General features: G+C 50.9%; 2 protein-coding genes across 3 annotated transcripts; one reads left to right on the forward strand and one right to left on the reverse strand.

The window, feature by feature from the left end:
- Positions 1-3,575: 3,575 nt before the first annotated feature.
- HPDL (4-hydroxyphenylpyruvate dioxygenase-like) lies at positions 3,576-4,730 on the forward strand. Its single transcript, XM_004678940.2, has one exon. It carries the CDS (start codon positions 3,576-3,578, stop codon positions 4,689-4,691), a length of 1,116 nt encoding a protein of 371 aa, XP_004678997.1. The 3' UTR covers positions 4,692-4,730.
- A 768-nt stretch (positions 4,731-5,498) lies between these two features.
- On the reverse strand, positions 5,499-13,760 carry MUTYH (mutY homolog). 2 transcript variants are annotated; one of them, XM_012722716.1, is made up of 16 exons: positions 13,666-13,760; positions 10,251-10,368; positions 9,588-9,730; positions 9,459-9,498; positions 9,270-9,343; positions 9,094-9,135; positions 8,944-9,015; positions 8,754-8,867; positions 8,575-8,672; positions 8,353-8,497; positions 8,209-8,275; positions 7,846-8,037; positions 7,617-7,753; positions 6,601-6,753; positions 6,378-6,419; positions 5,499-5,671 (listed from the first exon to the last, which is right to left on the reverse strand). In XM_012722716.1, exons 2-16 carry the CDS (start codon positions 10,360-10,362, stop codon positions 5,540-5,542), a joined length of 1,563 nt encoding a protein of 520 aa, XP_012578170.1. In that variant the 5' UTR covers positions 10,363-10,368; positions 13,666-13,760; the 3' UTR covers positions 5,499-5,539. The 2 variants fall into 2 exon arrangements, with proteins under 2 accessions (XP_012578170.1, XP_012578171.1); XM_012722717.1 differs by lacking the exon at positions 6,601-6,753.
- Between the last annotated feature and the right edge of the window lie 13 nt (positions 13,761-13,773).

The following is a 13,773-nucleotide window of genomic DNA, read 5'->3' on the forward strand; positions in this document are numbered from 1 at the left end:
TCCAGAGCTGAAAGGTGCGAGGTCCCCGCGGGCGCTACGGAAAGGGCGCCCCGAGGGCTTTTGCGCGCGGCTGGGCAGGTTCCGTGAGCGAGGCATTTCCCGGGGCGGCCTGTGCTCGGGGTCTGGAGGGATCAGGGCAGGAGCAGACTCGGGTATCACCGGCGGCGGAGCGCTGCTCCTGGGTTAACCGCCTGGTGGATGCTGGAGTTGCGGATTCAGCATCTCGGCCCGCCACCGTCCGCGCCTCCACTTGGGCGGACCTGGCCGCGGTAGAAGACAGACGGTCTGCCGCAGCGCCAACTCCGACCCGCGCGCCCTCCAGCGGCGGGGTCCTGTCGTTTCGCCTCCACCCTGAGCAACAGTAGCGCCGCGAGAGGGCATGGAGTTCAGGCTGGGGGAACCCATCTTGTGAAAGTGCTGCACGGTCCTGATCCCAGGGTACATGGTGTGGGTGTCCTACGTTCCTCACGACCTGGACGCCAGTAGGGCTGCAGGAAATGAAGGTGGGAGATCAACATCCATGACCACCTCTTCTCCCAAACTTGCAGGGAACAAGAACGCCTCTCCTCAGCCACCAGTCTGTAGCCTAGGTCAAGGTCAAGCAACATGCCCTAACCAAGACAACCCTCACTTAACCTCCAAAAATCTACCCTTCCTCCAAGAACAGGTAGAAAGAGATGAGCGAGAAATCCTGTTTCTGCTGCCTCTGGCTATACCTATGTCCTCGAGTGGAAATCTCTGTAGCTGAACCAAAGAGGGGCTCATTTGGGGCCCCCCTTCTACCGACCGCCACCCCAGCAGTAGCTGGGGAAGAAGATAACCTTATTTCGGAACCAGTCCTCAGAGAGGCCTAGTCCAGAGCCCTTTCCCCACCAGAGTCAGGGCTTTGCCAGTGCTCAAGTCTAGGGAGAAGTATCCCTACTGTGTCTATTATTCCTGAACCCACTGCAGCCATCTCCTTGTGACACCCTCCCTGCCCAGCTGCTGCTTTGTATAAGCTGACCCCACACAGATAGGCTCAGGTTAAAAGGTTAAATCCTGGACCTCTTGCCAGCCTACAGCACACTCTTTCTCATTGAATTACAACTCTAGGAAGCAGATATTATTATTCCCATTTTTACAAATGAAGAAACTAAAGCTCAGAGAAATTATGTAACTTGTTCAAAGTAGCTTTAAACCCATGTTTCTCTGGTTTGGGGAACCCATGTTCCCAAATTCATTAGTCTGCAGAGTAGCCCATGTGCCTTTCACTGTTATAGGGCACCTCAATTCAGAGAGAGGCACCCCTGAGGCCCCAAAACCTGCCTGCTCTAAGTGGGTTCTGCCATCCGCCGCAACAAGACAAAACATATAAAGCTTTAATGAAAAGTGCCTTTAATACAGTGAATATACAATATGGAACACACAAAGAATGTAACTTCTAAATCAAACACCTGAAGTTACCCATCCCCTCGTGGGCAAAAGTCAACCCAAAAGGGATTGGCCCAAAGCAAGGCCTGAAAGTGGCCACAAGACTAAAGCACCTTCTGGCCGGGACCCATGGAAAAGGGTCAGAAATGGCCAGACAAATCTGGGAGGAAAAGAGCAAAATCAAAATCAATATAAACACTGCCATGGTCACCTCCCTACAGGTATCCCACCCACATCTGCCTTAATCAGCCCAGGGTCAGGAAACAAGCACGGTTTCTTCATCACATGCTTGCTGCTCCATGTGGCTTCCTTAGGTCTCCTTCTCCATCTGCCTTCCCTCTCTTCTTCTCTCTCCTTTTTCTCTGCTCAGTTCCACCCTCCTTCTGGGTGGGGCAGGGAACCTGGAACTTCCCTTCTCCTAGGGACCACCCAGTTACATCACCACTACTCACCAGCTTCTGGGTACTGCCCTCCTAGCTGCAGGCCTGAACACTTAGCCAGACAACTTTTTCTAAGCCCTGTTTTCTCCCCGCCCTCCCTTACTTCTCCCATCACCTCCTTCTTAACTCAACTGCAAGTCATCCTATCAGTCTGCCTGAAAAGGAATCCTTACAGTGCCTTGGGGCATGTCAGCTATCCCAAATGCCTCCCAACCTTATGTTCTGTTGCTCCTCTGAGATTTGACTCACATTATTCATGGAGCTTTGACTTGGCCCTTTGCCCTCCTTGGAACGCCCGTCCCAAACTCTCAAGGCCACCAGCGGAAGCCCCAAAGGATGCCTAATTTCTTCAGTCCGGCAATCTCACACAATCCTGAAATACCACTGAAACCTCTGACTTAATACCCAGTCAGAACACTGAAGAGCAAGAAGGGCTTGCATTCTAGTTACAGTAGGGCCATAGGGTGAGAAATGACACCCAAGCAGCTTTTAGGTCCCAAGTCCTAGGTTTTTATTCCCAATCTTGTTTGAAACAAGGGGCAAAGATGTTGGGAGAAAAAGGAGTTGCAAAAGAAAAGTGGCACTAGAGCTTGCCGGAAATGTTGGGAGTGACTAAAGATTTACTGACAAGGACTGAATTAGGGCGGTAAAGAATTGAGCCTTGCATCCAAGCTTGATAAGGTGGTAATAAACTGACCTTGCATCCGGGATGGGACTAGCTGAAGGTGATAACGAACTGGGCCTCACATCAAGGACACAGGGATGAGTCACCCCCTTTGGAATCCGAGTTTAGAATCTATATGAGACCCTTCCCCCTTATTGAGGGGGCAGTAGCTGCGGACCCCACCCTAGGGGTTCCGTCTCTGCTGCTGTCCCGGAGCAATAAACTCTGCTTGCTCAGCCTTTCTGCCTCAAGCCTTCCTTTCTTGCAGCCAGTCACAGAACTTGGTAGCAGACTCACAGCATCCGCCCCTCCTCTCTGCCTTTTCCTTTCAGGAAATAAAGGCAAGGTGTGTGTAGGAACCTTACAGGTGACACCAATCCTCAAGGTGACATCAATCTCTATGGGAGTGAAAATCTGTAATTTAAAACATCTTGATATTTTTTAGTTTTAAAGGAACATTAGTACTTACTAGCAGAACTTTCCAGGACTTTTAAAGCTAAAACATGCTATTATAAGAAGGTTCATCCTTAAGGAAGAAATTAGCCTTCTCCCCCAAAAGGAGCTGATTCCCTGTGCTCTCCGGTTGGGCAAAGAGAGACTCAAGCTGCTGGCTCTGAGTGAAGGCAGCTATTGTGATTTCCGGGTGCTGGAAAAAGGGTCAGTGCCCAAGGGTGTGACTTGGTCAGAGACTTTAGGAAGGCGCAGTCCAAAGGCCTCGCTCTGCACCCGGCTGCAGGCGGGTAGTGAGAGTCAACGCGGAGTCACTAATTCCGCCCCCCTGGCTCCGCCCCCAGCGGCTCAGTGTAGTTCTCACTACCCGCAGATCAGACCGGTGGTCCCGGGTCAGCTCCAGATTTTGCTGAGGCTGCAGGTAGAACCTCGAATCCCTAAAGGGTCGGTTTGCGACTGCTTGCCGGGGAAGAACGAGGAGCGTGTTCTGCGGGCAAAGCTGGACTCCACCGGCTTCCGACTGCAATGCTAAACGGAGAGTACCTCGGAGGCCTGAACTCCAAGTGAGCAACTGCAGGGAAAGGAGTGGCGGGGTCGCCATTCAGACCGCCATGGCCACGCGCGCGCGCCGTCTGTGCCATATTGCCTTCCACGTCCCTACGGGACAGCCCCTCGCCCAGGATCTGCAGCGTCTCTTCGGCTTCCAGCCCTTGGCGGCGCGAGAGGCAGACGGCTGGAAGCAGCTAGCCCTGCGTAGCGGGGACGCGGTCTTTTTGGTGAACGAGGGCTTGGGACCTGCCGAGCCCCTGTACGGACTGGACCAGCGTCATGCGGTGCCCAGTGCCACGAACCTGTGCTTTGAAGTGACCGATGCGGACGCTGCCGCCACGGTGCTGGCAGCACAGGGCTGCAGCCTCCTGGTGCCCCCAGTCAAGGTGCGGGATGGGCAGGGCCATGCCACCTATGCCGTCATCAGTTCCCCTGCCGGCAACCTCAGCCTGACGCTGTTGGAGCGTGCCAGCTTCTGTGGACCCTTCCTGCCCGGTTTTGAACCGGTACCTTCGACAACCAGCCCGGGATGGGTCAGCCATGTGGACCACCTGACCTTGGCCTGCACCCCTGGCAGCTCCCCAACACTGATGCGCTGGTTCCGCGACTGTCTAGGCTTTCGCCATTTACCACTGAGCCCAGGTGAGGATCCCGATCGGGGCCTGGAGGTCCCAGTAGGGTCTGGGCATAGAGGACTGAGGCTCACTGCCTTGCAAGCCCCTCTAGGCAATGACATCCCCACACTTGTGCTTGCGGAGTCCCTGAATGGGACCACCAGTGAACAGGATCAGGTGGGGCAGTTTCTCCTTAGGCACAGGGGACCAGGGCTGCAGCACGTGGGGCTGTACACACCTAACATCCTGAAAGCCACTGAAGGGGTGTTGGGGGCTGGGGGCCAGCTCCTAACTCCTCCTGAAGCCTACTATCAGCAGCCAGGCAAAGAAAGACAGATCCTAGCAGCCGGGCATGAGCCCAGCCTGCTAGCCAGACAGCGGATCCTGCTAGATGGGGATAACGGCAAGTTTCTGCTTCAGGTCTTCACCAAGTCCCTCTTTGCAGAGGATACCTTCTTTCTGGAGCTGATTCAGAGGCAGGGAGCCACAGGCTTTGGCCAGGGCAACATCCGGGCCCTCTGGCAGTCTGTGCAGGAACAAGCTGCCAGAAGTCAGCAAGCTTAAGATCCTGAGGGGATGCAGCCAGTGTCCTGAACTCCAGTGTACGCTGAGCTGAGGAATGCTTGCCGAGGTCTGAAGGGTAGGGCTATGTTCCCAGGTCTGCCCTCTTTTCTCGTTAGTACCTGCCAGAAGTTGAATCTCTCATTGGAGTCCAGAGCTGGAATTCCTTAAAACTATGAAAAATTCTTAAACAGTTTGGTATCTAATGTGCAAGATATAAATAGCTTGTATTTTCTGTGCAAGATAAAAAAGAATTGTACTTTGGAACTAGAACCAATACTTTTAAAGCTTCCTTAAGTATTTCTGATTCAGTTTCTCTTCACACCAACCCCAAATTTATGATTAACCCTTTGTTTTTCTGTATTGTCTCACTACCTACGTATTTCTAAATAAACGGTTTACTACTTGAGGTACAAATTTAAGACAAAACAAACCCTCCTCACCTGTGCTTCCCCTCACTGCAGGGAGCAGCCACTGAAGGTGGGAAGGTCCGGGCCAGAGTTGAGCCTGGCTACCTGCTCTAGGGTGATAGCACACCTCCAATCTGAGCAGCCACAGACCTCCGCAAGGGTGTTGGGTGTCAGCTCTGGTCAAGGCACCCTGCAGCTGACTTCACCCGCTTTCCTTGGGGTGAGGCCCGGACAATTACTGCGAACAGAACACCCTTTCCATTTGTCCAGGCTGGCTGGGAGCTCAGTCAGTGGATGGCAGGGCCACGCAGGACTTAAAGCACTTTCTGGGTCCCTCAGAGATGAGGAGTGAGGGGGCTCGGGAGAGGGCAGAAAATGACTACAAAAATAGGTACTTTATTTAAAAATGGGACTCTCAGGGGCTGGAGTCTTGCAGAGGCATCAGTGGACCACACTGTTGAGGCTGGGTGCTTTAGTGGGGACGTGGGGCCTCAAGAAACTATCCAGAACTTGCTGGCCTGGGCTGGGCTTCTTCCGGCTGGATGGAGTGGATACCCGTGATCTTTTGGAGCCCTGTGCAAAAGTCAAAAGAAGGAGACACTTAAAAAGCAGCAGAGAATCCTTTTCTTCCACCTCTTGCCCCACTCTCTACTAGTGTAGCTCTGGTTCTAGCCTGGGATGTGCTAAAGCACCCAACTTGTCTTAGGTCAAGTTTCTAAAGGCAATCCAAGGTAACCTGACCCTCTCCATCTACATGCTTCAGAGGCTTGGCGTTCACAGCCCTAATATGCCTGGGTAGGCCTTGTGGCCTGATCCAGTTAAACCAACCACTCTCAACTCCTGGAGCTCACACTGCAACCTGACTGGAGTTTCACTATTAGCTTTGTTCACATTACTCTTGGGTCTGAAAAGAACCTCCATAAGCCGATTCTCCTCCTGAACTTGGAGAAAAATGATTCTAAGACACAGATGAACCTCTGCTTCTTCCAAGCAGCTTTCCTGATTCTTGCCTTCTAGGTAGAACTCATAGCTCCTGTTCATAACCTACAAAATGTAGTCCAAACATTTCACACACCTGTGATGCTACTGTCTCCACTATCTGTATTTGTCCCCTTTCCTGTCTTGCACACAGATTGGAAAGGTCTGTAGGTCAAGAATACTCTCCCCCAAGTGAAGCCTGCCACAGAGAATGTTCACCCAAATGTGTGACTGAACTCACAGAAAACCCATGGATGGGGTTAGGACTGGAGGGAGAGCTGAATGAAGGCCAAGGGCTCACCTGGCAGGTCCCTGGTTGGCGGCCCTCATACACACGGAACACCTAGTCAGAAGAAGAGAGGAAATGGCTGGCATCTTCCCCAGAGCCAGACTCCTGGTTCCCCCCTCAACTTCATTCCCCAGTACTTTTATTTTTCTGTTTACATAGTTCCATGGTTAGCTTCACATAGACATGTAGAAACGCAACAAAGACAGAAACCGAACGAGGAAAACAAAGGTAGTGCCTTCTTCATGGCGGTGGAGACAGCTGCTGCATGAAACTCGTCCCGGGTCAGCCAGCGAGCGCCAGGCGCTGTGAGGGTCGCTGGGTTCTGCCTATCCAAGGTCAGACCATACACTTGGTATGTCAGCTTGATGTGAGAGAAAGTATGGACCACCTGCGGGGAGGGCCAAGGTGCAATGGCCTGTAAATGTGGGCACAAAAGCCATAATTCCTGGGGGGGGGTTCCCCCACTTCTAGATTTATCAGTAAACATGTCCTAAGAATCTCATTTTTTTTTTTTTTTTTAAAGATTTATTTATTTATTCATACAGAACTGAGGTACAGGCCAGAGATGCGGAGGGTGAGAGGATTCACCAGAGACAGAGCGGGAGCAGAACAGGCAGATCGACGAAGTACACTGCTGAGGGGAGCAACGGGCGGGTCAGGAGAGGTCTGCCACACCATGTGGTCACCTCCGGGGCAGGCGGGAATTGAACTCATGCAGAAGTGGTTTAAGCTTCTCAGTGCAGTGCTTTAACCCGCTGCACCACCAGGGAGGGCCAAGAATCTCATTTTTAACAGTAAGGATTATGTCACCCTTCCTATCTCCCCCTCTCTGTCTTTGACACCTCAGGACCTAAAACACAGTGAATATTCTCAGTCTGCTCCATTATTCTTTAGAATTCACATTATTCTTTAGAATTTACAACCATGTAAATTCTCTATCTTTTCCTTTGCTTAAAAAACAAAATCTAAGGCCCTCTCTGGTGGCGCAGCTAGTTAAAGCACAGCACTAAGAAGCTAAAGTTCGATCCCTGCCTGCCCCGGAGGTGACCACATGGCGCGGCAGACCTCTCCTGACCCGCCCGCTGCTCCCCTCAGAAGTGTACATCAGTCAGCCTGTTCTGCTCCCCACTCTGTCTCTGGTGAAGCCTCTCACTGCCCCTGTAGCTCTGGCCTGTACCCCAGTTCTGTATGTGCAAATAAATAAATCTTTAAAAAAAATCTGAATTCCTGGTCTCTCCACTGCTCACTCACCTGCCCAATGTGTTGGAGGCGGGTGTCTGGGAGGGGTCCAGCCCAGCTCTGCAGTTTCTGCAGCAGGGCCTTGTGAAGAAGCTGCCCTGAGAGCTCCCCTGTCACTGACGGGAACTCCCACAGTCCTGCCAAAAGACCTAAAAGGAAAGGCAGGTAGGTGTGGGGAGGCCTTAGAGGCTAAATCCACCCTTGTTTCTGGTACTGACCCCCACTCCCAGGATGCAGGTACCTGAAGTGGGCCTCTGTACCAGCAGAAAGCGAGCACCCCCAGGGGCCAAGGGCTGCTCCAAAACACAAGTGGCAGAACATTCCTCCCTGGGGGGTCTGCGATTGGCCTTTCTGGGAAAATTGGTTACTCCCAGGGTCTGGTCCCAGGGTTCTGTGGGAGGTGCACACAGCTGGCACTGTCCAGTGCTGGGAGCTGGGAAAAAAGAGGCCCAAGTCCTAGTCAGGCACGCGGGCTTAAGTGTCAAGATGAGAGCAGGCCTGGGCCCAGCGCTGAAGAATCTTCCTCAGGTTGTAGGATGGGCTGGAACGAAGCTTCCCCAGGAGCTCCTTGACAGTATAGAAAGGGGCTAGGGCTGGCACTCACCACACTCCTCCACATCAAGAGGACTGCCTGGTGGACACGGTGAGGTAGGGCGTTGCTCCTTTTCTACCTGAGAAGCACAGGGCAGGATGTCATGGGGCAGGGATCACTCTTGAGGAACCCAGACTGCCATTCCCTGCATCTCACCCGCTGATGTGCTCGGCAGAGCCTCTGTACAGGGCACTGGTGGCAGAGTGGGCGTTGTGGGGTACACACAGTGGCCCCAAGCTCCATGGCTGCTTGGTTAAAGTCCCCAGGCCGGGCTGGGTCCACCAGCTGCTCTGCTAGTCTCCTGCAAGAAGGGAACATTGTGAGCCAAAGACCACTCAGAAATACCTTTCTTGATCTCCCATTACCCCAATATCTTACCAGAGCTTCTGGGAGACCAGAGTACTGCTAGGATCAGCACCAATGGCTCGGACACGGCACAGCACCCGCACTACATTCCCATCCACCACACCGGTTGCCTGGCACAGAGAAGTTCAGGATCAGCCTCGTCTGGCAGGAATGCGGTGAATGCACAAAGTGGCAGTGGGCAACAGGCTCACCTGGCCAAAAGCTATGGAAGCAATGGCTCTGGCTGTGTACCGTCCCACACCAGGCAGGAACCGCTCCAAGGTCTCTGCTGTACGTGGCATGTGGCCCCCTAACTCCTCTACCACCTGATTGGGGTAGGAAGGCTCAAGGTGTAATACACTGAAGGCCCCTGGGGTCGCCCCCTTCCTACCACTTTCTTACCTTCCGGGCTCCTTCCTGCAGACGCCGACCTCGAGAGTAGTAGCCCAGGCCAGCCCAGAGCTGGTTCACCTCCTGTGGACAGGGTCATAGGTCAAGTCAGTGCTAAGCCCTCAGTTGTCCCTATTCCCCCTGTCCTAGGGTGGCTCTCACCTCCAGGGAAGCACTAGCCAGGTCCTGCAGTGTTGGCCACTTCTATAGCCCAAAGACAGGCGAAAAAAGTTATCAAGGGTGAGGGAAGTGGAGAGAATCTTCTTTACATGCACCCCAAAGGACAGGCACTCATCCGGGGTCTGGCCCATAACCCTCCCTTCCTTCCCTGAAGTCACCTGGATCCATCGGGTATAGTAGTCGATCACGGTGGCAACTTGGGTCTGCTGCAACATGACCTCTGAGACCCACACTACGAGAGAGGAGTTGACATGAGGGCACTGCTGACCTGCCCTGCACCCAGCCCTCAGACCCCAGATCTGAGTGCATTCAAGTAAAGCAGTCATGCTCTCAGGAGACGGACTCACCAGCATATGCCCGCCTGTCCAGGTCCACCTCATCCCTGGCCTGCCAATGCAATCCCAAATGCGGAGTCAGTGTGGAGGGGGGTGGGCGCCAGCCTCCCACCCTACCACCCCTGTCCTTTGCCTGCCTACCCGCCTTCTCCAGGGTAGGTCCCGCTTCTCTCGGTCATACCAGCTCAGCAGACTCTCCCGGAAGATTGTGACCTCAGCTGAGTCTCTGAACAGGTGGTATGGGGAGACGGAGCCCTGTACCTCTTCCTGCGACCTGGAAAGGCCTGCTGGAGTCTCAGAAAACTCACGGATCACCCTTGCACAGGCTGTACACCAGGGACCTGGGGCAGTCAGGTCCCACCCTTTACCCCTGTTTAAACTTTGGAGCTGGTGTCAGACCAGAGCTCTCCAGCTATGTGTAGCCTCAGCCAAGTTTCTGGTCTTAATTTTCTCAGGCTCCTTTGTCTCTGTATCATAATAAAAATCCACTAGTTTCAGTCAAGCAGAACATATACTTGTGTAGGGTTTCCTGTTTACAAAATACTTTTAGGCTGGAAATCTCATTTGATCTTGTAAAAGCCTATGGAAGGAATGCACAGACCACTTTCCCAATTCACTAGTAAAAAGGCAGTTAAAGGCACCAGTAAAAAGGTCATTCAGGGAAATTATCCCAAAATCACACAGCAAAGTCAGAACTGGATCATTCATTAGTCCTTAATACCTTGATACATGCCAATCTCCCTTCCCAGCCTGAATCTGCCCCCCTTTATGTAAGTGAAACCAGACTAAGACTGAGTGCCTCACCATCAGGGGCAGAAGGCGTGGCCATGCTGCTGAGGACACGTTTCCCCCTTCCCTTGCGGCTAGATGCTTGCTTCTTGCGACGACTCCCCATAGCTGATCCTGGCTTCTTCATAAGGGCCTAGAACAGAAAGGACCAGCCAAAGTAGTCAGCCACAATGACTGAATCTTGGGGCTCTGCAAAGGGTATAGCCCACGTCCTCCCTATATTATTGACATAGAGAATTTAGTTTTTCTCAAGTATGCTCCAGATGCTCATGGGTTTGCTCTTAGTTGGCTATTGCACGGGGGTATGACCAGCAGGGTTAAGTTTCGCAAGCAGCTTCAGAGGGACTCTCTCTCCTATAAAGTGTGCAGACAAGCCAAAAAAAAAAAAAAAAAAGCCAGGGCCTGGCTGGGACTAGGGCCAAAGCCTGTTCAGAAGCGCCTCTGTATTCCTGATCCCCTGCATGTGTAGACAGGGGTTTATTAAGTGACTAGGAGCATGGGGGTGAGCAGGAGATTTATCTGCTCAAATATGTGACAAATTTACACTGAATTAGCCTTTAGTAGTCATCTATTCCAAATCTTCATTCTATTAAAAAGATAAACCAAGGATCTAAGAGTAGAAAAGATCTCTTTAGAGCAGATAGCAAGTGAGGGGGAAGAAGATGAGCTATTTTTATTGCTAATCTTTTCCTGATCTAGTCAGTCATTCCTGGCTGGCCATCAGTAAAGAAAAAACATAACTGATCTTCACTACTCCCTTAAATATTTTGGCTGCCTTTTCTCTAATAATTAAAAGCAGCTAACAGAGGCTACTTAACCCTATGCTGAGAGTTTTTCCAGATTTTTCAATTTCCTGATGACTCCATGAGAAACATTGCAGAATTACCTCTAGAATTTCCTCCATTGAAGAAACTAGGGCTTGTGGAGATTAAGGAACTTGTTCATTCAACTCCAAAATATATTGTTTCCAGAGTCTGCATTCTTCCACTGTGCTGAACTGTTTGAGTTAACCTGTGGCTCAAACTCTGCTCAAATCCTTGACTTCCCCTTATTTTAATCAAAACTTTATTTTTCTTCAGGAAAAAAAAATGACTGTACAAATTTCCTTCCATGGACACTCTTCTCTTGTCCCCCAATACTTGAAGGAATGGTCCCTTTTTCTAAATTGGGTCCTGTTTGCCCAATCCATAAGACCCACTCTTCTTCTTTTTTTTAAAGGTGATTTCTCTTTTTTTAAGATTTACTTATTTATACATACAGAACAGCCAGAGGTGCAGGGGCAGTGAGAGGACTCACCAGAGACAGAGTGGGGAGCAGAACAGGCAGATCAACAAGATACACTGCTGAGGGGAGCAATGAATGAGACAGGAGAGGTCTGCTGTGCCATGTGGGTCACCTCTGGGGTGGGGATCAAACTCGCACTGAAGTGGCCATGGCTTGGCTTAGCTGTGTAGTGCAGCACTCTAACCCACTATGCCACCAGGGAGGGCTCCCCACTCTTCTTCCCTTCATAGCCAAATTTCTGCCAACAAACACAACTCATTCTACAAACTATGCCCCAAGAAAAAAGCAATCCTTTTAAGACTTGATGGTTACTTAAACTTTTAATGGTTTCCCCATTAATTCACTGAACAACTATTAATGGAATATCTATAAGAAACACTTCTAGGTATTTGGAATACTTCCGTAAATAAAACTGAAAGATTCCTGCCTTCAGGAGCTTATATTCTAGTGGATGCCGACAATGAATAATGTACACAATAAGTAAATCAGATAGACTGTTAAGTGATAAACACTAGCATGAAGAGGGAAAGAGCAGGTAAAAGGGGTGAGTGGGGGGTGGATGTTGCACTTTTAAAGGTGATCAGGATAAGCTCTGTTAGTGACATTTGACCAATGATTTAAAGCAGTTGAAGGAGTTAACCATGTTGATACCTGTAGGGAAAGAACCCTTAGAAGAAGGGAGCACAAAAGCCCTAAGGAGACCCTGGTGTTTTGGGAATAAAGAGGAAGTCAGTATGATTAGAATGGAATGAGGGGCCCTCCCAGGTGGCGCAGTGTGTTAAAGCACAGCACTGAGAAGTTAAAGCCACTTCAGCATGAGTTGGATCCCCGCCTGCCCCGGAGGTGACCCACATGGCGGAGGTGACCCACATGGCGCAGCAGCCCTCTGCAGACCCTCCTCAGCACTGTACTTCATCAGTTGGCCTGTTCTGCTCCCCACTCTGTCTCTGGTGAATCCTTTCACTGCCCCTGTACCCCAGTTCTGTACGCATAAATAAATTAAAAATTAAAAAAAAAAAAGAATGGAATGAGAAGGTGAGTAATAAGACATGAGGTCAGAGACATAAAGAGCGGGGGACAGAATCACAAACTATCTTGCAGGCTGCTGGAAGACTGGTTGGCACATCATAGCTCTGGGAATAGAAGTCAGTCCTCTTAATATAAACTTGTGGCTCCAAAGGCCCCACACTGACCCATTTCCTCATTCCCTGTGCTGCAGCCAGGTTTGTCTGAAATAGTTGCTTCAATCTACTCAGTGTCTGTCAACCTTGAGGCCTCAAGCAATTAACTTTCCCTGCTTGATTATCATTTCTCCCATGCTTACCTAACATTTAGACTTTCTTCAAGTCTTGACTATGAAGTCCAAATCAGGTCCCCCAACTTTACCCTCTTATATGTTTTTCCAGTTTTGCTCTTATACCAACTGTAATTTCCCAGTATTTGTGACTCTTTGATCAGCGTTTGCTTCTCCCCCTTATTTCCCCATCCCCCACTTGACTATAAAACTCCATGAAGGCAAGGATTGGGTCTCTTTTGTTGACTGGTTTAAGCAATGTGTCAGATAAAGTGTAATCAATAAATACTTACTTAGAGTAACTAATGGGGTGAGGAATAGTAAAAAATTTTCTTTCTTTCTTGTTAGAATGGAAGATATCTAAGCCATTCAGAATAGTGAATAGGATTCAGCAGAGAATGAAGGATGAACTAGAAACCAAGAGGGCAGGATTGTGTCCTTGGGGCCCTAGTAGAGAAACCTCCCGCGGCGCTGGGGTCACATGCAATCAATCATCCTCGAGGTCAAGGCCTACAATCAGTCCTTTCCTGATCGTCCCTACTGGAGAAGCCTTAACTATCATTATCACGTGGCGGATTATTTCAAGTTTCCCTGCTCGTAGGTCACTGTAAGACTTCCTCAGTCTCGTCCCTTGTCCCGCTCCCCGTCTCTTTCACTTGCTGGGATGAGCTGTCCAGTTTTTTCTCCATACTGGCCCCTATTGCCTTGCTGCAATGCTTGTTTTAAGCTTAGCTCAAGCAGCATCACCTCCTCTGTGACCCCCATCCCCACCTGCAACCCCGAGCGGAGCCCAAGTAAACCGCTTAAAGCTAAACCCCACCTCCCCCCCACCCGCGTACGCGAAGAAATTACCTAGTGCCCAGTTTCCCGCGTCAGACTCCGCAACTTGTCCCGGGGGCGTGGCTCTGGCCAATAGGCTCTCAGCGAGCGCGGGGCCGCCTCCACGCCAGAGCTCTGACG

Source organism: Condylura cristata, unplaced genomic scaffold (genome assembly GCF_000260355.1).
Source record: "Condylura cristata isolate star-nosed mole 26May11 unplaced genomic scaffold, ConCri1.0 scaffold00008, whole genome shotgun sequence".
Taxonomy (NCBI): domain Eukaryota; kingdom Metazoa; phylum Chordata; class Mammalia; order Eulipotyphla; family Talpidae; genus Condylura; species Condylura cristata.